This window comes from Clytia hemisphaerica, unplaced genomic scaffold, assembly GCF_902728285.1.
Source record: "Clytia hemisphaerica strain Z4C2 unplaced genomic scaffold, Clytia hemisphaerica genome assembly, whole genome shotgun sequence".
Classification (NCBI taxonomy): Eukaryota; Metazoa; Cnidaria; class Hydrozoa; order Leptothecata; family Clytiidae; genus Clytia; species Clytia hemisphaerica.
This window is the reverse complement of record NW_027104390.1, coordinates 2,006,279-2,019,604: the sequence shown is the minus strand read 5'-3', so window position 1 is coordinate 2,019,604 and position 13,326 is coordinate 2,006,279. Positions and strand designations below refer to the sequence as shown.

General features: G+C 36.2%; 1 protein-coding gene across 1 annotated transcript in view; it reads left to right on the top strand.

Annotated features, from left to right (window-relative positions):
• LOC136819677 (Fanconi anemia group J protein homolog) overlaps positions 1-13,326 on the top strand; it is a 32,634-nt gene that overhangs the window by 4,634 nt on the left and 14,674 nt on the right. Inside the window, exons 6-23 of the mRNA XM_067075922.1 lie at positions 206-408; positions 897-986; positions 1,387-1,489; positions 2,064-2,171; positions 2,624-2,719; positions 3,718-3,853; positions 4,982-5,028; positions 5,362-5,517; positions 5,838-5,884; positions 6,792-7,038; positions 7,604-7,744; positions 8,538-8,606; positions 9,493-9,543; positions 9,753-9,824; positions 11,249-11,321; positions 11,709-11,765; positions 12,367-12,470; positions 13,131-13,265. Coding sequence (XP_066932023.1) covers positions 302-408; positions 897-986; positions 1,387-1,489; positions 2,064-2,171; positions 2,624-2,719; positions 3,718-3,853; positions 4,982-5,028; positions 5,362-5,517; positions 5,838-5,884; positions 6,792-7,038; positions 7,604-7,744; positions 8,538-8,606; positions 9,493-9,543; positions 9,753-9,824; positions 11,249-11,321; positions 11,709-11,765; positions 12,367-12,470; positions 13,131-13,265 — 1,839 coding nt within the window. The 5' untranslated portion in view covers positions 206-301. The remainder of the gene's footprint in view (positions 1-205; positions 409-896; positions 987-1,386; positions 1,490-2,063; positions 2,172-2,623; positions 2,720-3,717; positions 3,854-4,981; positions 5,029-5,361; positions 5,518-5,837; positions 5,885-6,791; positions 7,039-7,603; positions 7,745-8,537; positions 8,607-9,492; positions 9,544-9,752; positions 9,825-11,248; positions 11,322-11,708; positions 11,766-12,366; positions 12,471-13,130; positions 13,266-13,326) is intronic.

The window sequence follows — 13,326 nt, the reverse complement described above, 5'->3', positions numbered from 1 at the left end:
ACTACTGCATACATATGCTCAGGTAAGAGTTACATTTCTTAAATTTAAGGGTGGAAACCAATGAACTTGTACCATTACTGTATTATTTGAATTAAAATCTTGGTTGAAGGTTGAAAAATAAAAATTACTCAGATCGAGGGAAACAGGAGAAATTGATCACCAATTTGGGTATCTATATTGAAGATTAAAACCCTATTATTTTCAGAGGTCAGGTAAGAAGAAACCTAAAAGTAAACAAGTGTTGGACGACATTGAAAAGCCTAACCAGAATGATTTGAAACCAAGTGAGAACACATGGAAAATGGAAATGAAGAAACCGAAACACTTATCATCTGAAGATGGTACATGCACCTCATCATCCAAAGATGGAGCGAAAAATTCTAAAGAAAAAATTCAAGCTTCAGACAGGTGAAATGACTTGACGGATTGTTTTTCCTTGTTAATATATATATAAAAAGATGAATAAAGTAAGGAAGTATATTCATCTGGTGGCTCTCGGTGGAGCCGGGAGTGAAGGAGTCTATCCCCTTTTCTATTTGTGCTAGATCTGAGAGGTCAAATGCCAAGGTGGGAGCCAAGGTGAGTAACTTACCACTTAGATCAGATTACCCAATCTTTGCTACTCATTTGCTGATTTGGCTGTGACCTGGATCGAACCCACAACCCTTAGATTGTAAAGCGAATGCTCTATCGACTCAGCTACTGGGCCATAATACTGGACGTATGTGCTGTAAATTAATGCGTTAACTAGTGAGCTATTTTGCCCTTTGTATATTGCTTAATTATCCATTACAGCATAAGGGAATTTCATAAATTTGAGTTGGTTGATCTATTTCGATAGAAATAAAAACCATTGCTTTTAAAAAGTCTAAAAATAAGTTGCTTGTTCTATCTAGACTTCCAAAGATCTATTTTGGTACAAGAACACACAAACAAATTGGTCAGATCATCAGGGAGCTGAGAAAGACAGTATACAAAGATGCCAGGTTGGGAATTCGGTTCTATTTTAAAGCAAGAAATCTCTTCAATTATCGAAAATACAATATTAAAGGGATAGCCAGATGGTTCGAGATATTTGACATGTGGATTTCTTCTATTGTCCGGAGGAAATTCTCCAAATATTTTTGCAACATTGAGATATTCAAGTTAAAAGTTTTGACTTTTAGTAAGAAAACAATAGAATTTCAATGTAAGGACCGTGTAAGAATCTTATTTTAGAAATTTCAAATTATCTCAATTTTAGAAAATAGTTAAAGAAAAATACTTTGAGGTTTTATTCAGGACCACAGAAGGTTTCTGTAGGCTAAATATCTCAAACCATCTAATTTTCCCAAAGCAAATTTCAACTTTATGAAAATGCTATAAATATTGCTTTTTAATTTCTAGAATGGGGATACTTGGAAGTCGTGAATATCTGTGCATTCATCCTGCAGTTTCACAAAGTCGTGATAAAAATGAAGAATGTAAAAACCTCATCAAAGGATATCAGGTGGGTAAAGCAACTATATGACAGAAATCTTGTGTGGAGAAGGGGTTGTTCACATTTTTCTATAAGAGCAAATTATATAAGAACATAAGGCATCGTTTGCCAAAATATTAAGAACAAGTTAGAAACATTTTATTAAGGCTTTGTGCATACTAAAACACCCGATTTTTTAGGAAAATAGACAAAAACAGACAAAGATAGTGACAATAAGAGCACGTTAAGAACATTTTTAGGCTTAAAAATCAAAAAGAAATTAAGAACATTGAAAGGCTTCAAATATTTTGGATGTTCTTATAAGAAAAAACACGTATCCCAGGTTAATGAGCAAAATTGAACATGAGAACTGCAAGGAATGAATTTGAAAGTTTAATGCTGTTTGATCGGTTTTAAACCCTGTTTAAAGTATCCCTTAGTTTATCCAGGGTTTATAGGTCGTTGCCATCGTAAGACTTACTTCCTTGATCATTGCTCATGAGTTAATTTTAGACTGTTCTATTTAGCACAAAATTTCGTACCTTCAGAAAGTTAAATGAAATGCTGATTTGGTGCTTTTATTTTTATTTTCTCTTATTTTTAGGGAAAAAGTTGTAAGTTTCATTCGAATTATCATAAAGTGACAGCAAGACCAAAGTTCAATAAAGCTTGGGATGTAGAAGATCTTGTCACAGCTGGTAAAAAAGTCAAAGTATGTTTATTCAGTTTTTTCTCGTCTCGTTCTCTTGTAAAGTTTCGTAATCATACAACTTTCACCAAGTCCATTTGCCTTGAATGTTTTCAGAGGGTCCAATTAGAAGACTTGACTAAGCAGTTTTTGGTTCTATGACCTTTATGATCCTGACCTGAATATTAACAAAACTCTACCAAATCTTTTATTTGTGACTCCGAGAATTAGCGATTTTATGTATTCGAGACAAATCGAAGGAGACGGTATAAAGAAAAGTTGACATGTTTTCGAAATCGCCGTCCACGTTGCCCGACGACGGTAAAAACACCGGAAAACCGTCGTCTGTTTAGGTGAGCAAAAGCGATATAGCGTCGTACACCAAGTATCGACTTTGTTTTGCGTCGACTTCACTTACCATCGCCCTCGATATACTCCGATACATAAAATCGGTATTTATTATTATTTTTATACAGGGATGTCCATACTATGCTAGTCGCGATCTATGTAAAAGTGCTGATGTCATCTTTTGTCCATACAATTATCTCATCGATCCTTTGATTCGTAATCAGGTACATGTCAGTTTACTTTTTGGCTAGTAGATTTAACGGATACTTATCTTTGATTGAGGAATTCAACTCCAACGTAGAGATTTTCTCAAATCATCTTACATATTTTAAATACTTTGGGCCTTTGAACGAGTAAATCTTATTTAGACTTTTTTTCAATCTCAATCAATTCTCAATCTCAAGCAATTCTCAATCTCGCTGATAGTTTCACTATCCGGGGGATAGTGACCTTTATCTATAAGAATCACTATTAATAAGCATACATCAATGTTCTTAGCCAAATTACTCGATATTTCGATGAGATCGATGTTTTTTTTGCTCGCAAAGTCTTGAATATGAAAGAATTTTTCAAGAGCATGAAATTTTGGTTTCTAAACGTTTTTTTATAAGAAACAAACGACTAATTTTAATAGATCGTCACTATTTGTGTTCTGAATGATTGTTTAATGGTAACACTCACGTAGATATCAATTATTAATGTGTTAAATACATAACCAGGTAGGTCCATAAAAGTATCACTTGTTTTATTGATATTGATCCTTTTTTAACAAAACCTTTACTGAACACTGGAGTGTCTTGCAGCACTAGTGATGAGATCTTCTCAAATCATATAACTTTTTGGGAAAAAATTCTACCGGGGAAAAGTCTATCGGGGAAATATCCGGTCTGGGAAACATCCGTCAGGTGAAATGTCTGTCATGGTCCTGGAAACGCCCGTTTGGGGAAATGCCTGGTCGGGGAAAATTCCGTTCAGGGAAAGTCCGTTTGGGGTATTGTCTATCGGGGAAATGTCTGTCGGGGAAACGTCTGCCAGGGAAATGTCCGTCAGGCGAAACGTCCGGTCCTTCCCTTTAGGTAATTCTTGTGTACTTGTGTACTTGTTTTTTTTAAAACCATGTTTAGTCCCTTTTCATACGCTGAAAAGGGTTTTTGAAAAAGTTTGAAAGATTTGAGTTTGATTTAAAATAATTGAATTTAGCGACGTTCTTTTTGTTTCCTAGATGATGATCAATTTGAAAGACCAGATTGTTGTTTTGGATGAAGCACACAACATTGAGGATTCTGCACGAGAAGCTGGAAGTGTTCAATTGACAACTATCCAACTGGATGACACTGTCAAAGATCTGAGCGATATGAGTAAGTACCAACGGAGAGGGTAAGCTTCTAATTTGTCTACATCCTGACTGACCAATGACGATGGTAAATCGACACTTTTACCGCCCTCGATTTTTCGGATCAAATCTCCACTGTCGATGTCCATTATTTAAGGGATGGGTTTTTTTGGACCTACCTGAGGATACTATAAATCAACTTTTCTCGTGAATGGTTCATTAGTTTATTCTGTTGTCAACACAGATGCAAAACAACATGACCTTAACCCTTTTCACACAAGGGGGGGGGAGCTGTTTCTGTTCGGGGTGAAGCTAATGTTAATAACTTTTGTATAATAGACCCTTTGGCATGAAATTTTCTGTAAATTCCTAACTTTTATCTAGCTTCAGAATACAATAGCTATTTATGAGAACAAAGGAAATTTTTGGTTTTTGCTCACTTTGGGCTTAATGAAATTTTTTTTCAAAAGTTACCTTTTATGACAAGGATCTTGTGTGCCAAATTTCATCCAAAAAGACCCACTAGATCAAAGGTCATGGGGTGGTACAGGGAAAGCCCCCTCCATAGTTTTGAACCGCCCCTAAAATCCTAGTATGAGTAAGGTTAAATGTAACGAGGAATGCTGGAAAAATGCAGGAAATGTTGTATTTGGATTTCCTCGAGATTTTATCATCAGCTTTTCCTATTTTTTTCCCCACACAAACTGCCAAATGAAACTGGTAACTTTTTTCGCTTTATTTTCCCTCGATTTTTTCCCTCATCTTTTTTGACATGGTCAGGTAGGTCCACTTAGCATCAAGCTTGTTTTAATGTACACGAAAGTGAAATATTTAATAAGTAAGTAGATTTATCTGTGGCTGTCGGCGGAGCAAGAAGTGAGGAAACCCCAATTTCTATTTGCGCTTGAACTGGGAGATCGAATGCTGAAGTGGACCACCACATCTACTCTCAGCTTGCAGTTAATTAACGTGCAGATCTAATTATTCAATCAACGCTGATACTCATTCGCTAAGTTGGCGGTGACCGGGGATCGAACCCACGCAAAGACGAATGCTCTAACGACTGAGCTATCCGGCCACATATAACATGACCATTCTTAGTTTATTATCTAAATTTTATGTTTATCTACGCCGTTTTCTGTTTTCCTTTCAGTCAGCTGTAATATATCAGTCAACATGCATAACTGTCTTCTTAACCTGGTAAGTACGTTCAGCATCTGAAAAGGTTTCTATGTAAAAATATTTATTGGACATTATGGACATTATTCATATGTTCCGAATTTGACAATAGGTGGAAGGCTAACAACGGATATATTTTGTAAAAATATGTTGTTAACAGACGCTTTAAAGGCTACAGAAACGAACGAATATATCAAACTTAACTTTTCGTCACTTTATGAGAATAGAGCGTGAAATGTCTTGCTAAGTCAGATGTGGTAACGGGATCTATCTGTGAAAAAACCTAGGACATCAAGGCTCCAATTTCCCGTTTTAATAATTTGATTTAATTTCATTTCGTTTATTCTCCAACAGTGTAATGGTATTTTGGGTTGGATCAACAAGACTAAAGACAGCCTGGATAAAAGAGGGTTCGAAAACGAGGCTAAGGTGTGGACTGGGAAGGAGATGGTCAAAATGTTGGCTGAGGATCCCGCTAAAATGACGTCACATACTCTCACACTTTATCAAGTATGTATGAGAGGATTTATTTCTAGCTTTAATTAAAGCATAAACAAAGAATATTTATTTGTTTTCCATATTCTTTTTGTTTTATGTTGTCACTCACACGGACAAAAATGTGCCATTCCATTATATATAACATTTCCATGGCGTAAACGAATGTTTTTTCATTTTTCCAGTGGGTAAAAACTTGAAATTTTAAAATTTCCAAGGGGCTCTAGACTGATTTAAGTTCGTCCACTGCGAGTTAAACTATTACACCTAACTTATTTTGTTTTTTTTTTGTATCTTTTGTGGCAAACTTAACTGTCTTTTACCCCTTTTTTTAGAACGCGTTCGAAAAACTGGTATCTGAAGAACAAGACGCTTTCAACAGGTACCTTTTCGCGGAAAAACGTAAAAAAACGGGGAAAATAACGTAAATTTTGAGGGATTGACGAAAATTTTCCCCGACAAAATCTTCTCCTGACATTTTATTATCAAAACTTTTACCCAATTTTTTTAATCCCCAACCTAAATCCAAATCCAAATTTTGTACGTGTTTATTAACCGAAATCATTGCTTTAATAACGTCGAATTACAAGATCTCTTTTCGAGCTAGTGAGAGAAACCATTTCTTTTGGAGCTTGGGCAATTTAGTCTTTGGGAAGGCGTGTATAAATTGTAAATTTAGTAGGGGAAAAATGACGAATTTGAAATTTTCTTCAAGGAAAAGTGAAGAAAATGCCTCTAAGTAACGAAAATTTCTCCGACGAAATTTTCTTCCAGACTAATTAAAACCCGACATTGTTTTCCCGATAAGGCTCAACATATGTAAATGCCACACGCTAATCTCGTACAGTGATTTGTAGAGTTTTTTGGGTTTTGCCTAAGTTACGTAACTTGATGAAAATCCGCCATCATGGAAGGGGCAGAGGTTCAAATCACTGACCTTTATAAACCCTGGACTTACGTATATCCGTCATCTTTGATCGGAGTTTTTTTTTGAAAGTGGTACCTGCGAAGAATGCATTACATTGTTTAAACTTTGCCTAATGTCAAAGGAATATGATATCTGTGTCTAAATTTGACGCCTAAAAATGTTCTTAACCTGTTCTTACTTTTACCATTTTGGGAGTATTTCTGTTCAATTCCCTAAATAATTGTGTTCTTAGAGTCTGCAAAGCCTTAGAAATATTGTAAAACTTGTTTTTATATTTTGGCCACCGAAGCCTTATGTTCTTATATAAAAAATCTGTATTAAATTTGAACCAATTTTTTAGAACTTTATTCTTTTTTTCTAGAGAGGACGACGACACACCTCGTATTAACACCAAAAGTCTTGCAACCTTATCTTCAATCATATTCATATTAGAAAAACTGTTCGATCAAACTAAAGATTTTGCTGAAGGTTATCGTGTAGGCTTATGTCGAACAACGGTCATGAAGCCGGTCATTGTTACAGCACCGGGAGGTTGGTTAAGGAAATCGAATCGTAGTGAAAAAGTATGGACATACAAATTAAATTTGTGGTGTCTTAATCCAGCAGTTGTAAGTACTTGGACTATTTTGTCATAATTTTCTTGAAAATGTTGCCTTGGGCTAACAGCTTTATTGTAAAGGAAAAACCAGAAGCTTCATTTTGTTTAGTAAAAACTATATATGTATTCAACCTCGCTCACAAAAGATTCATCATCAGAGTAAAAATCTATTACAAGCAGGGAAATTATACAAGTGAAAACATTTTTTTAAAACTGTATCTATGGATTTCTTAATTTGTTTTTTTAATGTTGCATTTTGCAGGCTCAGTTTTTGGTACATAAACAATGGCCCTCCTAATGTTTAAGAACAATAGAATGCTAAGCATAATGCGAGCCTGATATAGGGGTCGCGGCACAAATGTTCATTAAAAATAAGACGTATAATTCATCGTATAATATTTAAGTCCACTTTCTGACACTTATACCACTACCACTTATTCAGACAAAAGATAATGGAAGGGACAAAATATACAAACTGATGTTATCTCGTTACGATTATTGTATAGTTACATAATAACAATAACACTGTATTACATGAGTTATAAACGACTCCAGTCTAACTTTTTATCGATTAGGTTTTCTCACAAGTCGGTGAAATGGCGCGAACGATTGTTTTGACATCTGGTACGTTATCCCCGATGAAATCTTTTTCATCCGAATTGGGTGTCGATTTCCCGATTTCTTTAGAAGCCAATCACGTTATCGATGACTCGCAGGTAAAAGGTGTTTCTTCCATTCCTTAATCTGTCGGTTCAAGCTTTTAGGTTATTATTACCTTTTATCATGTCCTCCAGACTATCAAGGCAGGTTTTAGAGGTTGCAACGTTACATTTCATTGTAAGGAGCTGGTTATGGGCTTAGAAATTGGGCAAACATCAGGTAAAACTTTTTCAAACTTTGCCTGATTTGTTCAGATTCTTGAATTTAGCGCAACTCGCAAAAACACCAGTTTCCGCGATCAAAAGTTATTAAGTTTTTAGTTGTAATGTTGTTATGACGCAAAATTTATGTTTTTTTGCGAGTTACGATAAAATATGGTTGAAACATATCGGACTAACTTTTAAAATGTTATACTCCACCATGCGTTTCTTTTAAGACTTAATTGAGCTTCTAATAACAAAATGTAATGTTGCGAGCTTTTGGACACTGCCCTGATAACCTGGAGTCAGACACTATCAGGGTTTTGGTCCCTGGTTTACGGCTTGAATCATACAACCTTTCGATGAGTTTGTAAATAAAATTCGTCGGCAAAAATAAATCGTCAGCTAAAAATTCACAGGTAAAGATTTCGTCACTATCTTTACCGATGAATTTTTTACCGATAGCGAAAAGGTATCGTAGACCACGTTCACACGCTACGGTTCCGTTTCACTTTGAAGTGAAATTAAGCCATTCTATTGATAAAATTCAAGTTTTATGTCACGATTAACCAATAGAATGGCTTCGTGTCGCTCTGGAGCGAAACGGAAACGTTACGTGTGAACATGGTCCTGTTTATTCCCGTTCCAGGTCTTGGTTGGCAACATTGGCTCTGGTCCAACAAACATCGCCATCAAAGCTAATTTTCAAAATTCTGAGGTACTTAATTTTACAACTAATATAATTCCATCCATAAGGTTAACGATAATTAAATCGCTTTGAAAAAGAAATGCTGAGCTTGCGAAAACTTTGTAGATATGTTAAAATGAATCTTAAAAAAAGCAGCGCGTGCTACGTCAGTTGGTCGTTTTATTTTACAATTTAATGTCTTATTCTAAAACGATTGGTCTACTTTTTTTATTGCCGTGTAAATATTTTGCATTGTCTTTGCAAGGTCAGCATATATCGTATAGATTGGTTTTAAAAAGGGAACCGTGGTTTTGCATGGGAATCAGCAGAAAATTTCACAATGGGTCATAAAGATTTAAAATCTTAGGGTGGGCACTGAACCATAGTTTGAGGGTCGAGTTTACTTGGAAAATAAGTAAATAGGTATATTGATCTGGTGGCTGTCGGTGGAGCCAAGAGTGAGGGAGTCTACCTTATCGGGGAAAACTTCGTCGGGGAAAAGTGACGAAATTTTGGCCAAGTGACGAATATTTTTCCCCGACGAAAATTTTCCCCGGCCTTAATGCGCTTACCAACTACCAGCAAGTGACAAATATTTTTCCCCGATAAGGTATCTCCTTCTGTATTTGCGCTGAATACTGAGGTAGAGCGATACACCTACTCTCATCTCTCAGTAACTTACCGCCTCGATCAGATTCAACAATCCAAGCTAATCATTCGCTAAGTTGCGTTGGTGGTTCATATCCACAACCCTTTGATTATAAGGCAAATGCTCTACCGACTGACCTACCTGGCAACCTGGAAAGACAACCTGGAAAAAAAATGGGCGAGGGTTATTGAAGAAGGGAAGAAATCAAACCCATACCCTCTCCTATCGCAGTATTGAAAGTTTAGTTATCAGAAACTTTGTTTTCAGACTTTTGCTTTTCAAGACGAAGTTGGAAAAGCTGTTTTACAGATATGCAAGGTATACATAGCAAAGCAGTAATTTTCATTTTCAAAGCTTTTTTCTTTCCGTCTTTCTTACAAATTGTTGCCATTTTTTTGGTAAAGAGCTTAAACCAGTTTTTATCAGGGTGTTTTTAATTAAAACCCTTAAAGAACTTCTAAAGAAATGTAATGTAACGTCTTATTACTTGTATGAAACTTCTTGATGTTTTCTCTTGCTTTTTCTAGGCAGTTCCAAAAGGTGTTTTGTGTTTTTTGCCTTCATACAGCATGATGGAGAAACTCATCAAAAGATGGAAGGTAAACAATAAAATTTCAAAGGAAAACTGAGCCTCATTAGACAAAACTCATCATGCTAGTCTAGCATGCTAGAAAACAAAAAGTCTAAGGCCCCAAATAGTAGGAGGTACCGAAAAAAGGGAGGGAGGTTCCAATTTAAGTTAGTAAGTTTGCGACCGCAGTCGAGGCCCGAAAGCTCCCTTTTCGTATAGCTGTCCACCCGAAGGAAGGGGAGGGCGCCACTCCTTTCCCTGGATTTCTCCACTAACCCTTGATCCGTCTCTTTAATTGCTGAGCATCAAGCAGAGAGGCATCACGTATCATTTTGGGAATCTTTGGTATGACCCGGCTGAGAATCGAACCTACAACCTTGCGCACCGTAGCTTCATGTTTCATGATTCTACCTTCATGCTACGGTCGTTCCAATTTAAAGTGTGTGTCCGAAATTTTACCTCCTAAACACCCCCCCCCCCCCCACCAAAAAAAAAGAAGCTTTGTGACAGATGAAAATATTTTCAAAAATAATAAAGTTGGGGGGCGGTCCGAAAAATTTTCGGGGGACACCTCTTTTCGGAACCTTATAGGAGAAAATAAGAAACAAATAATCGAATCGACAAATTGTAGCTTATATACAAACTGTTATTATTCTGAAACAGTTATCATATTATTATATAACGCACGTATATTACTAAACGACTCCTGTCTAAAGTTATACCTTGCAGATATTACCGAGCAGATTCTAATATTCCGCGCATGGCACGCATTCACTCTAAAAGGCATAGCCTATTGAGTTTAAAGACCCGAAGGGGTTAGAGATGAATCTTTAGTCAACTTTTCTCAAGCCAGAAAAAGTGAAGCCCTATGATTTGAGTCGCAATTAGAGTCGGCGGATTAAATCTAACACTTTCTTTGTTTTCATGCGGTATATTTTTTAAAATCTGGCAATATGTTTTACTTTCAATCTACAATCATGGTTGAAATATATTGAGAATTTCGGTTATTTCAACGTTTTTCAAGATTTAAAAGTTCCGGTGAGAAAGTCGATTTTGGTCTATCTCTTTAATTTAATCGAAAATTTCAATTTGGGAGGGGTTGGCAGACTTCCAGGCTATATTCTGAGCCTTTTTGGACTATTTTTGAACTGTTTTAAGTCTCATGTTAAAACTTAAAGTTAAAACTCTACCCTTCCAACCTAAGTTAGAGCACTTACAAATCGATTGTGGTTTCAAAACTTCCCGGTGAATTTCCCTTTTTTCTCAAATATTATGAGCTTGATTGTAGCGTTTGTGTGGAAGCCACGCGAGTCACGCGTTTAGGTTGGGAAATAAGAGGCTTTATTTCTCATCCAGGAAGCTCGTGTCCTTTCGGGGCTTGGAAGTCAATGGTTTTACTTCGTGGTAGATAGCACCCTTTTTCACTTTCTATCATTTCCCTCCTTTTTCTAGACTATTGACCTATGGAACACACTTTGTCTTTGCAAGACAGTTCATTCAGAACCTCGTGGCTCAGACAAAGCTGGTAAGTTGTAGAATCTCACCTTGTTCTCCTTGAGTAAGCTCTAATTTAGACGATCGGCTTTCTGGTCTCCCTCAATGACGTTTTTTCCACCCTTAGCCTTAGAGAAACTATTTCCCCATTTAAAATGTTAGTCCAAATTCTAAAACTTATGTCCTTTGAAGTAGTCAATTTTTTGTTTTCGTAATTTTGGAACCCTTACAGAGACTCGATTTGCTTTTTGATGGTTTTTGTACCCCTTTGAGAGACTTTCAAGGGTGTGAAAAAGGGACTGTAATGGCTCATACCTCATACCATAATCGCATATACCTGGCAACCTGAGCAAGTTCTTTGAAGTTGAAACCAGATGTAACAAAGTGCGTTTGATTTCCTTTTCTTTCTCTCTTGCAGATTTCGATGAGATTTTGGGTAATTATTATGCATCGGTGTCTGCTAAATATAAAACAGGTATTTGTTTATAAATAAGAGTGATATCGTTTGCTTACTCATCAATTTGAATTTACAAGCCATTTCACATTGAATTGGTGAAAAGAAAAACAATTTATATACTCTAAGGTCCCGAATAAACGTCTCCCCGCTTATTGATTTTCGAAAATTTTCGGACCCCTCGTTTATTTATTTTTGAAAATATTATTAGCTATCACAAGCTGAAGTGCTCTAAATAGCCTGGTTTTGGCTTATAATTACCTTATTTTATTCGGAACTCCCTATATCTTGAGAGAAGAATTTTTTACGGAACAAATTTGTGCGAAATTTAATTTCGCGGTTTTTTGACAAATCGGCGAAATTAAATTCTATGAAACACGAATATTCTTAGGATTTAAAAAGTCACCTCTAAAATTGGTCTTTTTGGGCAAAATAGACAATTTTGTAAACAAAAAATTATCTCAACCGCGAAATTAACTTCCGCGAAATTTCTGAATTTTGAGCTGTGAACCGCGAAATTAAATTATGCAAAATTTTCTTTACGCGAAAATTTGTTCCCTTAAGGTAATTTGGGACCTTAGAGTAAAATGACACAAACATGCACGATTTCTTCATTTTCTAGAAGATGGCTCAGTCCTTAATGGTGCACTGTTGTTTGCTGTATGCCGTGGTAAAGTATCCGAAGGTTTGGATTTCTCTGATGATAACGCTAGAGCTGTTATAGTGGTAAGTCTGTTCACCAATTTGTTATAAGAACAAGTTAAGGTGGGCGTACATTTAAAGGTGAAGAAGCTTAAGGCTTTGCGGACTCCAAAACATCCGATTTCCTCTGGGAAATGGGCAGAAATATTCACAAAATGGCGAAAATGACGAGGTCATTACTCGCACCGCTAATTGAAGAACCAACCCTTAGATGTAAATGCGGACCCTAAACATAACTTGTTGAATTAAAAGAAAAAGTTGCGCTGTCCGCGTCGCTTACATTTAAATTCTAGAGTAACATTTTACTGCCAGATTTTGAAAAATGTGGCAAGCAGACAAAGGAAGCACTAAATTCAATGCATCATCCTAAAGAAGCGACAATAAAGTTAGCCTCCTCCCCTGCTTCTAAGTAGAAAGCTAAAGAAAAGAGAGCCTTCAGGGTCACCTTCGATGGTGATCCCTCTTCTGATTTTGTCACCCTTCTTTAGAGATAGGAATAAAGAAGGTTGGGATCACTTATAGACAAAAGATTTTTTCTTCTCTGATTTTTAAGTAAAGAAAAATAGTTTGCATCAGCGACTCTAACATTCCGATTATCCTACTATTTAAAAAAAAAAGAAGGGTGTCGAAATTAGAAGAGGGACGTCGACATTAGACCAACTTACGTTACTTACTTATTTTTAGGTTGGTATTCCTTTCCCCAATGTCAAAGATATTCAAGTGGAATTGAAACGAAAATATAACAATGCCAATGTATCACGTGGTTTATTGAACGGCGGAGAGTGGTATGAAATGCAAGCGTTCAGAGCTCTCAATCAGGTAACGTGATTGTTTTTTATCATATTCTAGAGAGCTTATATATCTGTGTTTTTTTTCTGCA